This window comes from Phyllobates terribilis, unplaced genomic scaffold (assembly GCF_046119375.1).
Source record: "Phyllobates terribilis strain yellow unplaced genomic scaffold, ASM4611937v1 Scaffold_3__8_contigs__length_932513732, whole genome shotgun sequence".
Lineage (NCBI taxonomy): Eukaryota > Metazoa > Chordata > Amphibia > Anura > Dendrobatidae > Phyllobates > Phyllobates terribilis.
In genome coordinates, this window is record NW_027362763.1 from 685017467 (window position 1) to 685031484 (window position 14018).

The 14018-nt window shown below is 47.8% G+C and overlaps 1 protein-coding gene across 3 annotated transcripts in view; it reads left to right on the forward strand.

The window, feature by feature from the left end:
- Positions 1-1950: 1950 nt before the first annotated feature.
- The window catches only part of DNAH14 (dynein axonemal heavy chain 14), a 281677-nt gene continuing 269609 nt past the window's right edge, over positions 1951-14018 (forward strand). For all 3 annotated transcript variants that reach the window (XM_073671866.1, XM_073671867.1, XM_073671868.1), the window contains exons 1-8: positions 1951-2067; positions 5849-6016; positions 6609-6739; positions 7793-7974; positions 8277-8371; positions 11825-11992; positions 13639-13751; positions 13820-13882. In XM_073671866.1, the coding sequence (XP_073527967.1) occupies positions 2065-2067; positions 5849-6016; positions 6609-6739; positions 7793-7974; positions 8277-8371; positions 11825-11992; positions 13639-13751; positions 13820-13882 (923 nt within the window). In that variant the 5' untranslated portion in view covers positions 1951-2064. The remainder of the gene's footprint in view (positions 2068-5848; positions 6017-6608; positions 6740-7792; positions 7975-8276; positions 8372-11824; positions 11993-13638; positions 13752-13819; positions 13883-14018) is intronic.

A 14018-nucleotide genomic window follows, 5' to 3' on the forward strand; every position in this document is an offset into this window, starting at 1 on the left:
TCGGTCAGTATTTTTTCTCAGCAGTGGGAGCCAAAACCAGGTGTGGAACAATGAGAAAAAAGGTATAATAGAAACAAGTAGATCACTTCTGCATTTATCATCCACTCCTGGTTTTGGCTCCCACTCCTGAGAAAAGATACTGACCGAATACTGACCAAATACTGATAGGGCTCATACCCATATGTGTGAAAAAAAAGTTCCGTTATCTGGACCGAAAAATCAGACAAGTATCATACAAGTGTCATGCGATTTTCAAGAAAGGACAATGCGATTTTTCACACCTAGCATCCGTATAACATCCGTATAACATCCGTATGACATCAGTATGCAATGCATTTTTTTTCTATTATTATTTTTTTTTATTATTCTAGAATCATTTACAGGACCATTTACAGTGTTCTATGCTACAGAATGTTAATGTATCCGTAAAAATTGGATGGTATGCGGATGGTCTGTATGCAGTGCATTTTTTTTCTCGCACCCATTGACTTGCATTGGCGAGTCTCGTCCGATATACGCGGCAATACGCAGCATGCTGCCATTTTTTTCTCAGTCAGATTTCAGCTGAGAAAAAGATCGCAGATGAGATGAGCCTCATAGAATAACATTGGTCAGAGTGCAATCCGATTTTTTATCGGATTGCACTCGTCCGTTTTTCTCGCAGATGAGTATTAGCCCTATAGTGCGGCCGTGGCCTAACAGAGTGATCTGCAAAAATCTTATAAATCCATCAGAGTTGCTGCTACATTCAGAGTCTATGGGGTGGGGTGATAACGGGGCGCTGCATTCAGTTATTTTCATCAGTCCCGTAGACTTTGGAAGGAGCTGCAGGACACAAGCTCGCAGAGACCTCAGTGGCCCCAAAAAAGCCTCCAACCACTGCACATCCCATAGTAACGCCATAGTCATATGAAGTGACTCCTATATTAGAAGACGACACTCGGGACAGATTTATAATCCAGGCCGCCAACCTACACGGCCCATGTGGACTCTAGTGATATCTGAGTGGGGTGACACATGAGGACACTGGGGTCTGTGGGTGACATGGACACCTCATCTGTCTACATGATATCCTGGTATAATGTCCCCCATCCTGGTCTCTTCCTGTAATAATGTCCTCTATCCTGGGCTCCTTCCTGGTACAATGTCCCTCATCCTGTTATGATGTCGCCCCCCCCCCTTCGCTCTGGTCTCTTCCAGTAATAATGTCCTCAGTCCTGGGCCTCTTCCTGGTATAATGTCCATCCCCCATCCTGGGCCCTTTCCCAATATGGTGTCCCATGTGGTGGGCCGCTTCCACGTTATTCGCTCTGCCGCTCTTTTCTAAATTCCCTGATTCTCCTTATCTTCCTGCACTCTGATGATGTGCGGTGCCCTCGTCTTCGGTTGGGGCAGAGGCCGGCAGCTGGCTGGTATGTGCTGCCCGTGATGGGCATGCCAACGTCAGCTGCTGGCCTCTGATTGGCTGGCAGCTTGTATTGCAGTGCAGGGAGGCGGTGGAGCAATACATTTCAGCTGAATGTGCGTCCGAGGACAGACACTTAGCTTACATAGCTTTTGTTTGCGTCGGCGCCCCACTCCAACAACGGTGCGGTCATGGTTGCGCCCTTGTTACACCCCTGGTCACTGATGTACATTTATCAACATTTCTTGGGTTTTTAAACATTTATTTGGCCCAGAAACCGATATCCAGCTACCGGGGGAAGGGCAGAAGTCTGGAGAAATAGGGGCAGCTCTGGGAATATTGAGGCTTTACAGAAACTTCATGTATTTGTCAATAAAAGTGTAAAAACTTCTGAGATGTTTATGATTGTCCTTCAGTAACCATAGAAACGCCGCTGCTGCCACCTCCTCCTCTCCTCTCTGAGGCTCAGGAGTTTGATTGACATCTCTGGGGGAGGAGCTTCTGCGCTGTCCCCAGTGTAACCACGCCCCGGTCTCCTAGACAACCGCAGGGAGCGTCTCTCCGCAGAGAGTGAAAATCACAACAAAGCAATCTTTATTTATAAGCGAGAGTGTGACAGTGGACAGTGCGCTGGATGCAGACGGCGGGGGGCTCTGTCCATGGTGAGTTCTGGGTGCGGGGTCTCCTCTGCTGGATCTGGGTCTACTTTACCTTTCAGTTTCCACATTTGCAAGATCTCTGCGCACTGTGTGAATGGAAACAGAGACTGACACAGTGTAACGAGCTCTGCAGCTGTGGGAGCTGGACGGTTATCAGTTTTCCTATCAATAACATCAAGCAGAGATCTTGAAAAATAACTAATAAACTTACTGATGATGTGTAGATCGTTTAGCAGTTACATTTTTGGAAATGTTTTTGGCCCCCCCCCCTGAAAAAAAAGTTTTTCTTTGCATTCTCCCCCGCCTTGAGTCGCTGGGAACGGAGACGTTTTCTCATAGATCTGTGTGGAAGCAGCTGAGAAGAGGCGAGCAATCTCTGCATTCAAGTGGCCGGAAATCTATGACCGCTGCTACTGTTCCCTGCAGACTGGAAGAGGCACCATATGGCGGCACATGGAGATCCTGCGGGGCCGCACCGTGACTCCGTGCTCTGATGAAGATCAAGACAAGGCGTGACCCAGGAAGCCCCCGCTTACTCTCTAGTGGAGCACCATACGGCGGCACTTGGGGTCTCTGAGACTTCGCACTATGCGAACAGGAGACCCTGTGCCCGGCCATAAAGCAGGGATGAGACCTTATCCAGGGAGCAGTAAGACATGTGTGTACGGCACCCGATGGAGCACAATATGGCAGCACATGGGGTCTCTGAGACTCCATACTATGGGAACAGGAGACACTAAGGGCGGCCATAAAGCAGGGATGAAACCTGCAGTCATCAGGTCTTAACCAGAAAGCTTTGTGGTATCTATGTACAGCACCCAATGGAGCACAATATGGCGGCACATGGGGCCTCTGAGACTCCGTACTCTAGTAATAGGAGACCCTGTGTGCGGCTATAAAGCAGGGATAAGACCTTATCCAGGGAGCTGTAAGATGTGTGTACGGCACCCAATGGAGTACAATATGGCGGCACATGTTGCTTCTGAGACTCTATGTCCAGACATAAAGCAGGGATGAAACCTGCAGGTCTTACCCAGGGAGCTTTAAGGTATTTACAGTATGTACCGCACTCAATGGAGCACAATATGGCGGCAGATGGAGTCCCTTGGCTCCATTTCAAGTCAACAATGACTCCTTGTTCACCCACAGAGCAGGGAAGCTTGATATAAAATATTTCTCCATACGGCACTGAATTGAGCACTGTATGACTGCACATGGCGTCCATGCAACTCCACTATGGTAACAGGAGAATGTGTGTGTTGTCATAAAGGGAGGCCATACCTAAGGTTTGTCTCAGCACCATATGGCGACACATTGAGTCTTAAAGGGAACCTATCATCTGGAAATGTCATGATTTTTCTCTAATATATTAGATATAGGTAAAAAAAGCTAATAAAAAATCCTGTCAAACTTAGTGATATTAGCCCTTTAAGAAAGAGAAGCTGATGTCAGGGCTCTCTGCCGTCTCACTATTTGACTGATGGATGAGACTTCCCGCTTCTCAGCTGGGAGATACCACTTGTAGGGGGAGAGTAGGCGTGTTCAGCATGTGCACGCAGGGGAGGCACCATGGACTTCATACCCTGGGGATGGTCTATTGCCTTCATACATGGGGGGTGGGGCGCGCCATTGTCATCACACGTGGGGGAGGGGTCGTTACTTCATACCTGATATAGTTAGGTAAGAAGAGATGTAATGGTCCATTTAGACAGTGGAGAACAAGCTATATAAGACTATTGAACAGTCTGACAGTCACCCGAAGAACGAGCAAAATGATGGCTTAAAAATAATCCTTATCGGAAGCATAATGGTCCTGTGTAAGCCGGGGATGAGCTGCAGTACAATGTGTCCTGGGACATGGAATGTCAGATGGATGACGGTTTCGCTCACAGAATGCTAATTGTGGCCACTAAACAGCTGCCGATCCGGCCACCTAAAAAAGGCTATTAGATGGACTCCTGTGTGTTATGGATCAGAAGGAGGAGAAGACAAACAGCGACTGCCATCCTGTCACAGCTTCTGCTGTCGCTGTCTGTCCGACTACATTATATAGAGGCTCAGATTAACCATTTACTGACGGCTGATTCCTTCTTTTGTATTATACACAGGGACATGGCTGATGCATAACACCATTCACTGAATGCTCGCTTCCAAGCTCTTTGCTAAAGGCTTGAAAGCGCTGCTCTGAAGCCGATTGTTGTTTCAATTTGAGTTACCCCCGGTCACTGCTGTTTCAGGCAGATGCCAGCAGTGTAACACAGCAGGCGTCTGCCGTGTAAGGTGTGGGCTCAGCTCCTGAGCCTGCATCATATAAATGGGTTCCTGATGTAGGACGTACTTTTCGAGCAGGGGTTGAAACAAGGATGAAGCCTTTACCCAAGTTGCTTCAAGTTTCTTCTTGGCGCAGCAGGGGTGCAGCTTTACCTATAAAAAAAATATTCAATTTACCTTGTATGGCACCTAATGGCGGCACATAAAGTTCCCGTGACTCCATACCACGGAAACGGAACTGCCCTCCATGTGTTGCCAGGAAGCAAAGATGGAAGCTTTTCTAAAAAGCTTCAAGTTACTTCTCTGTATAGCACCTATCGGAGCGCTGTATGGCGGTGTATGCTCTGAGAACAGGGGACGATTTGTGCTGCCATAAAGTAAGACTCTGGCTTTTACCACATAGCCTGAAGTCGGCACATGGAGGTCCTGCTGGTCTGTTCTGTGCAGACCATGACTCCGTGCCCTCCTGTAAAGTAAGGGTAAATCATACTTCTATGTGGCACCCAATTGAGCACTATATGGCGGCATATGGAGTCCTCACAGCTCTGTACTGATGAGACCTTACCCCTGGATCTTTAAGTTATATCTGTATGGTGCCAAATGGAGCACAGTATAGCGGCACATGGAGTTGTTTTGACTCCATATCATGGCAACAGTGACTCCCTCTTTCATCATAAAGCAGGGATGAAACCATATGTAAGGGTTCTCTCTGGACGTCACCCAACTGAGTACCATATGGCGGCACATGGAGTCAATGCAACACTGAGCACCATATGGCGACACATGGAGTACCTGCAATACTAAGCACCATATGGCTGCACATGGAGTACCTGCAACACTGAGCACCATATGGCGGCACGTGGCGTACCTGCAACACTGACCATCGTATGGCAGCACATGGAGTCCCTGCAACACTGAGCACCGTATGGCGGCACATGGAGTCCCTGCAACACTGAGCACCGTATGGCGGCACATGGAGTCCCTGCAACACTGAGCACCGTATGGCGGCACATGGAGTCCCTGCAACACTGAGCACTGTATGGCGGCACATGGAGTCCCTGCAACACTGAGCACCGTATGGCGGCACATGGAGTCCCTGCAACACTGAGCACTGTATGGCGGCACATGGAGTCCCTGCAACACTGAGCACCGTATGGCGGCACATGGAGTCCCTGCAACACTGAGCATATATGTATGACGGAATATGGTGGCCATGCAACTCCATACATGTGGTAACAGGAGAGTCCATGTACTGCCATAAAGCAATTTTCATGCTTTACGTATAGTTTGTCTCTGTACAGCACACAATTAAGCACCATATGGCGGTATCTGGAGATCTTAAAGCTTCGTACAGAGGAGTCCAACTGCCCCCCCCATAAAGTAGGGATTACTCACCAAACATAGAAAAATAGATAATAGCGAAGAGCAGGAGAGACGTTATACTTATTGCTTAACCCTTTCCGTGTGTACTTATGTTTATTCCTATTATTTTAGTATTTTTCACCCCCTCCAGGAGGAAAGACTCATCATGTACACGGGTGAGCGCCGGCTCTCGCCCATCACAGATCTGCGTCGTCGCCTGCATCTTGGAGCGCAGAGTTCAGATGTTCTCCAGATGGTCTCCAAGAATACGATGCTGCTCAAACAAGCTGTCAGTGGTAACGAGCCGAGTCACACGCTGGTGAGCAATCCTCCTCCATCAACATTACCACGAGAGCGTCTCATCACTCACATGATCCAGAGAGAGGCGGGGCGCGGCCATCTGTCCATGCCAGAGGGGCTTGTAATAGCCACATCGATCTTCATAGGGGCCCGGACTCAGGGGAGTTCAGTGCAATCACCGACATGAATATTCTACAGTCCACTCCCTTAGGTGCTATTGTTGATATGGAGCGCAGCAGCTAAGGGGTTATTATACTGCTGGGATCAGAGCTAGCTCCGATCTCGGCCGCTGAGGCAGGATGTAATAACTGACCACCGCAGCTGATGGGGCCGGCTCAACTTCTGAACGAGTGCCATACTTACATAAATGTATGGCACGGCGCAGTCAGGGGTTTACTATGTATGTAATTCAATTTTTCATATCAACCAATCATATCACTGCTTTAATTATTCACACTAGATTAAAAAAAAATAAAAGCTGAAGTCTGATTGGCTGCGATGGACAGCATCTCCGGTCTGTGTACTTGTGGCCCCATACATAGCACTAAAAAAAAGTATAGTTTATTTGGAAACTGTACTTTCTAGTTTTTGGTTACATTCTCTTCTATAAGGGTCTAATTCCAAAGCCGCCACCTGGGTACTTGGAGTTATGTGCGCCCACTGTCCGCACCACTGTCTGCAGAGCGGACGGAAAAAGAAGAGTCGTAGGAAAAATACAAGATGAAAAGAAAGAGCCAGAAATGTAAGAGCTGTATCCAGAAACCCCCCAGCCTCTCTTCTACCTGCGCCTCCTTGTCAGCTCCTCTTCTGTACCTGCGCCTTTTTGTCGTCTCCTCTTCTATGCCTGCGCCTCTTTGTCGTCTCCTCTTCTATGCCTGCGCCCCCTTGTCGTCTCCTCTTCTGTACCTGCGCCCCCTTGTCGTCTCCTCTTCTATGCCTGCGCCTCCTTGTTGTCTCCTCTTCTATGCTTGCGCCTCCTTGTCGTCTCCTCTTCTATGCTTGCGCCTCCTTGTCGTCTCCTCTTCTATGCTTGCGCCTCCTTGTCATCTCCTCTTCTATGCCTGCGCCTCCTTGTCAGCTCCTCTTCTGTACCTGCGCCTCCATGTCGTCTCCTCTTCTATGCTTGCGCCTCCATGTCGTCTCCTCTTCTATGCTTGCGCCTCCATGTCGTCTCCTCTTCTATGCTTGCGCCTCCTTGTCGTCTCCTCTTCTATGCTTGCGCCTCCTTGTCGTCTCCTCTTCTATGCCTGCGCTTCCTTGTCGTCTCCTCTTCTATGCCTGCGCCTCCTTGTCGTCTCCTCTTCTATGCTTGCGCCTCCTTGTCGTCTCCTCTTCTATGCCTGCGCCTCCTTGTCGTCTCCTCTTCTATGCCTTCGCCCCCTTGTCGTCTGCTCTTCTATGCCTGCGCCTCCTTGTTTTCTCCTCTTCTATGCCTGCGCCCCCTTGTCGTCTCCTCTTCTATGCCTGCGCCCCCTTGTCGTCTCCTCTTCTATGCCTGCGCCCCCTTGTCGTCTCCTCTTCTATGCCTGCGCCCCCTTGTCGTCTCCTCTTCTATGCCTGCGCCCCCTTGTCGTCTCCTCTTCTATGCCTGCGCCCCCTTGTCGTCTCCTCTTCTATGCCTGCGCCCCCTTGTCGTCTCCTCTTCTATGCCTGCGCCCCCTTGTCGTCTCCTCTTCTATGCCTGCGCCCCCTTGTCGTCTCCTCTTCTATGCCCGCGCCCCCTTGTCGTCTCCTCTTCTATGCCCGCGCCTCCGTGTCGTCTCCTCTTCTACCTGCGCCATTTTTATGTTTGCAGCAAACACCGGAGTGAGGTGATGATCAGAGAAAGCTTGCAGGGTACCGCGCCAGCCTCAAATTCAGAAGTGATACTGAAGAAAGACTTCCAGAGCTGCTGTGACCTGACGGATACATCTGACTGCAAAATACCAGAGGAGCCCGTCCGGCCTGAGACTGACGCATGTCAGGGGGGCATAAATGGTAATAGAAGGACTTACAGGGCAAATGTGATCTCTGTTCTAGTAAATGCACCTTGTACACGTCATTCACTACATATCAGGGGTCTTATTGGATTCCTATAAAGTTGCAGGTGATATATGATGAGGTGGCTTCTTGTGAAGTTGTGACCTCAGATTACCAGAATCGGGAGGTCTCGCACCCCTTTGGTACTGCTTGGACCTTTCTGTTACATTTATGGCCGTACAATCCTGGCACTGTATCACAGCCAGATATTAAATAGTGAGATCGAGCCTTGATGGTTATTATTACCTCTTGTGTTTCAGATGTAATGTCGCATATACAGAGAGTCCGAGCCGGCCTCGGCTGGAGGACACCCCGACTCCAACGTGAGGCCGATAAATATACGGGATTTCTAAAGGTAAAACCCGGATACAGTGAGTAACACGTCCATGACTCAGGAACAATTGGTCTAAAGAGATATTTTCTATACACATTGGACTTTTCCCAACTCCAGATCTGGTGGTCAGCCATTATGGTCAAGGGAAGATCAGCGGCGCCTCATTTCTAATGAGTAATAACTGGCGCCGGAGTTAGAGACGCTCTTTGCAGTGAGCTCCCACTTTACATAATTGGGGGTGATCCAAGCAGGGCACCTCTCAGCACACCCCCTATTCCTTTATTGAAAGATCTTTCCCTGAATGGTCTGACACCCGGCATAGTGGCCACAGAATGCCAAAAAATGCACCATGTGAATGAAGCCTCTGAATTTGTACCTCCTGTATCTATATTTAGGTTTTTAGAAAACTTACACCGCTTATTAATATCATAAACTTTCAGGTTGCTGACTCCATTAATTTCTGTATTTGGTAGAATAGGAAGAGACTAATACGGCATCCCTTTACTTCTTCCCTGCTGAGAAGGATGGATAGATATAAGAAAGATGTATGAGCGATAGATAGATTGATTGATATCCACAAGTAAAAAGCCAACCAGCACTGGTCTAAATATAACAAGCTGTCTGTGATTACAGCAGCCTCTGCACTGATACCATCAGATGGGGTCTGTGATTACAGCAGCCTCTGCACTGATACCATCAGATGGGGGTCTGTGATTACAGCAGCCTCTGCACTGATACCATCAGATGGGGTCTGTTATTACAGCAGCCTCTGCACTGATACCATCAGATGGGGGTCTGTGATTACAGCAGCCTCTGCACTGATACCATCAGATGGGGTCTGTGATTACAGCAGCCTCTGCACTGATACCATCAGATGGGGGTCTGTGATTACAGCAGCCTCTGCACTGATACCATCAGATGGGGGTCTGTGATTACAGCAGCCTCTGCACTGATACCATCAGATGGGGGTCTGTGATTACAGCAGCCTCTGCACTGATACCATCAGATGGGGGTCTGTGATTACAGCAGCCTCTGCACCGATACCATCAGATGGGGGTCTGTGATTACAGCAGCCTCTGCACTGATACCATCAGATGGGGGTCTGTGATTACAGCAGCCTCTGCACTGATACCATCAGATGGGGTCTGTTATTACAGCAGCCTCTGCACTGATACCATCAGATGGGGGTCTGTGATTACAGCAGCCTCTGCACTGATACCATCAGATGGGGGTCTGTGATTACAGCAGCCTCTGCACTGATACCATCAGATGGGGGTCTGTGATTACAGCAGCCTCTGCACTGATACCATCAGATGGGGGTCTGTGATTACAGCAGCCTCTGCACTGATACCATCGGGTCTGTGATTACAGCAGCCTCTGCACTGATACCATCAGATGGGGTCTGTGATTACAGCAGCCTCTGCACTGATACCATCAGATGGGGGTCTGTGATTACAGCAGCCTCTGCACCGATACCATCAGATGGGGGTCTGTGATTACAGCAGCCTCTGCACTGATACCATCAGATGGGGGTCTGTGATTACAGCAGCCTCTGCACCGATACCATCAGATGGGGGTCTGTGATTACAGCAGCCTCTGCATTAATGCAATCAGATGGGGGTCTGTGATTACAGCAGCCTCTGCACTGATACCATCAGATGGGGTCTGTGATTACAGCAGCCTCAGCATTAATGCAATCAGATGGGGGTCTGTAATTACAGCAGCCTCTGCACTGATACCATCAGATGGGGGTCTGTGATTATAGAAGCCTCTGCTCTAATACAATCAGATGGGGTCTGTGATTATAGAAGCCTCTGCACTGATACCATCAGATGGGGGTCCGTGATTACAGCAGCCTCTGCATTAATGCAATCAGATGGGGGTCTGTGATTACAGCAGCCTCTGCACTGATACCATCAGATGGGGGTCTGTGATTACAGCAGCCTCAGCATTAATGCAATCAGATGGGGGTCTGTGATTACAGCAGCCTGTGCACTGATACCATCAGATGGGGTCTGTGATTATAGAAGCCTCTGCACTGATACCATCAGATGGGGGTCTGTGATTATAGAAGCCTCTGCACTGATACCATCAGATGGGGTCTGTGATTACAGCAGCCTCTGCACTGATACCATCAGATGGGGGTCCGTGATTACAGCAGCCTCTGCACTGATACCATCAGATGGGGGTCTGTGATTACAGCAGCCTCTGCACCGATACCATCAGATGGGGTCTGTGATTACAGCAGCCTCTGCATTAATGCAATCAGATGGGGGTCTGTGATTACAGCAGCCTCTGCACTGATACCATCAGATGGGGTCTGTGATTACAGCAGCCTCAGCATTAATGCAATCAGATGGGGGTCTGTAATTACAGCAGCCTCTGCACCGATACCATCAGATGGGGGTCTGTGATTACAGCAGCCTCTGCATTAATGCAATCAGATGGGGGTCTGTGATTACAGCAGCCTCTGCACTGATACCATCAGATGGGGTCTGTGATTACAGCAGCCTCAGCATTAATGCAATCAGATGGGGGTCTGTAATTACAGCAGCCTCTGCACTGATACCATCAGATGGGGGTCTGTGATTATAGAAGCCTCTGCTCTAATACAATCAGATGGGGGTCTGTGATTATAGAAGCCTCTGCACTGATACCATCAGATGGGGTCTGTGATTACAGCAGCCTCTGCACTGATACCATCAGATGGGGGTCTGTGATTACAGCAGCCTGTGCACTGATACCATCAGATGGGGGTCTGTGATTACAGCAGCCTCTGCACTGATACCATCAGATGGGGGTCTGTGATTATAGAAGCCTCTGCACTGATACCATCAGATGGGGTCTGTGATTACAGCAGCCTCTGCACTGATACCATCAGATGGGGGTCCGTGATTACAGCAGCCTCTGCTCTAATACAATCAGTTGGGGTCTGTGATTATAGAAGCCTCTGCACTGATACCATCAGATGGGGGTCTGTGATTACAGCAGCCTCTGCACTGATACCATCAGATGGGGGTCTGTGATTACAGCAGCCTCTGCACTGATACCATCAGATGGGGGTCTGTGATTACAGCAGCCTCTGCTCTAATACAATCAGATGGGGTCTGTGATTACAGCAGCCTCTGCACTGATACAATCAGATGGGGTCTGTGATTACAGCAGCCTCTGCACTCGTACAGTCGGATGGGGTCTGTGATTGGGAAAGGAGTGACAAGTGTAATGTGAGTTAGCTGATGATTTACAGTGTAAGATAATCGTGCACGAACGCTCTGTTTCACCATTATCTTGCCGTGTAAACAGGCTGCCGATGAAGGAGCGTTTTGCAGCATAAAAGATCACCATTCTCATCGGTGGATCATCCTGTGTGAACAAGACTCTCGCTGCCGAGTATCTCTGTTCTGCTCATAAAATGGGACAGGAAAATTCATTGTAACATGTCGGTAATAAGTCTCCTGTTCTTCTTCCACTTAGGAGAACGCTCCTGTGAGAGACGACTCGGGGGGATTTGTGTACTGCCTGCCTCGATGTCAGGACCAGCCCTCCGCTCGCTACGATCCATACGATCTGCTTGTTGTCCCCGCTCACACCGCTGTTCAGTGTGATGTCTACTGGACGGTCAGCGCGTCGTACGTGTGTAAGGTGAGTGTAGGGATCATCCACCACAAGCGTCACTCTCTAAGGCTGTGTGCCCACTGTGCAGCGTAAACGCTTGGTAATCCGTGCCCCATGATCCCCAATGAAATCTGCATGTTCTGTGCCCATGCTGCGGAATTTTCCTCAGCGGATTTTCCTTGCGGAAAAATCCGCAGCATGTCCATTATTTGTGCGTTTCTGCGTGCGGATTTGAGGTTCCAATGCATTTGAAAAACTCAAGTCAAATCCTCATGTAAAAACGCTGCAAAAACGCGTCAAAACGCTTGTAAAATCCACAAGCGTTTTTGGCTGCCAAGAACATGCAGAAATTTTCTGCTTCATTTCTGCATCGTGGGCACATACCCTTACATGCTTTACTTTTCCCGGTGTTCTCCAATCGCCTCCAAAGCTGCATGCAAAATTCTTCAAAAACAGCTGACCAGGACACAGCTCACAGAGCCGCAGCATCATCCCGAGTAATTAGCGGTGACTACACTTTATGGACCATCTGTTCACTCGTCTCCCCTTATATTCATTACATTGTGGCGGTGGAAATTCTCACCAGTTTTCGCTCTCTAGAAACTCCATTTATATTCCGCAAGTCTTTCCTAGTTTGCTTAATATTCAGGTTGTCCAGGATTAGAAAAAAAAGTTGTTGTTTTGATCCAAAAACAGCACCACTCTTGTGTACAGGCTGGGGCTGGTATTGCAAGATTTGCTTGAATATGCATAAGCTGCAATACCAGTCACAACCCATTGGGGCAACTATGGCGCTTTTTTCTAATTCTATATAGCTTAAATTTTTTTTCTTCTGAATCCTATTCATAGAGTTAAGCCACACAATTCAATCTGACTTCAGCCACCACTAGAGGGAGCATTTCTGTATCCTTGTTTAACCCCTTCCCAACTTCTGCCTAGTAAATACAGTACAGTTTTTGGCATAAACTGAGCCCTAAAAATGTCCACAATTTGCGCACAAATTTCCGAAATGTTTTTCTATTAAGCCTAGTGCTTCTCAACAGTTTTTTAAAAAAATTAGTGAATGTGAATTACCGGAAGGGGCATGGGCAAGAATTTTTTTGGGACAGATTTATTAAGCTTTGCTACAGAAATTGATCCCAATAAACATCTGATTTATTTTTCAGACTTTAGGACAAGTCTAAAACTTGCCAAATTTATTAACCGGTGTACTTTTTTTTTTATTATTTGCCGCAGTTTTGCTCCAATGATTTTTTTTTTTTCTAAGTCTGATGTCTATTACCCCAAGCTTGATAAATCTGCCTCGTTAATGATCTATGCTGAATTCCCCCAACAAATATTTTGGAATTTTTTTTTATACTCCATCCTGAAACATATAATACAGTATATGCGTCCCCCAAATGAGTGGCATTAAAAAATGTATCTACTGTGCAAAGAGGATACAAATGTACAAATAAAAGCTATAACTCTTGCAAAAACTTTAAAAAAAACTTTATTTGTGGGGATACTAAGCAGTTTGCTCCTGAGCTCCCCCTAGTGGTTGCAGAATACGGCAAGAATGTGATACCTTCAGTAGAGATCCATCATCGTCATGAGCACCGATCTGCTCCCTTATACATGGGGTAGAAATGGGTGGCGGAGTTACACTCTCCATTTTTTTTTTTATTATTCAGGTAATGATGGTCTCCGGAGCTGAAATCATGGAGGCCGTGCCTGTGACGGAGTGGACACATGAGAGGGAGCGATACTATACCATAAAGAATATCCGCACTTTCTCCCAGTTCAGGTAGGACGGCAGTAATCAATATAGGAGACCGCTGGAACTGCTGTGAAACTTTTTTTGCTACTTTTCAGACTCTGGAAAACTTTCACTGTTTGGAAAAGAAATGTTCACAGGTCGAAGATGGACAATAGCAAGTAAGTAATAAGTATAATATTATTACTACAGAAAATAATGCCAGATATTTATTGATGCACTTACACCAGTTTTCTGCCCAATTATCTTATTTATGGACTTTATATATTGTCCGTGCAGTGGGGCCGGGCTCCTGCA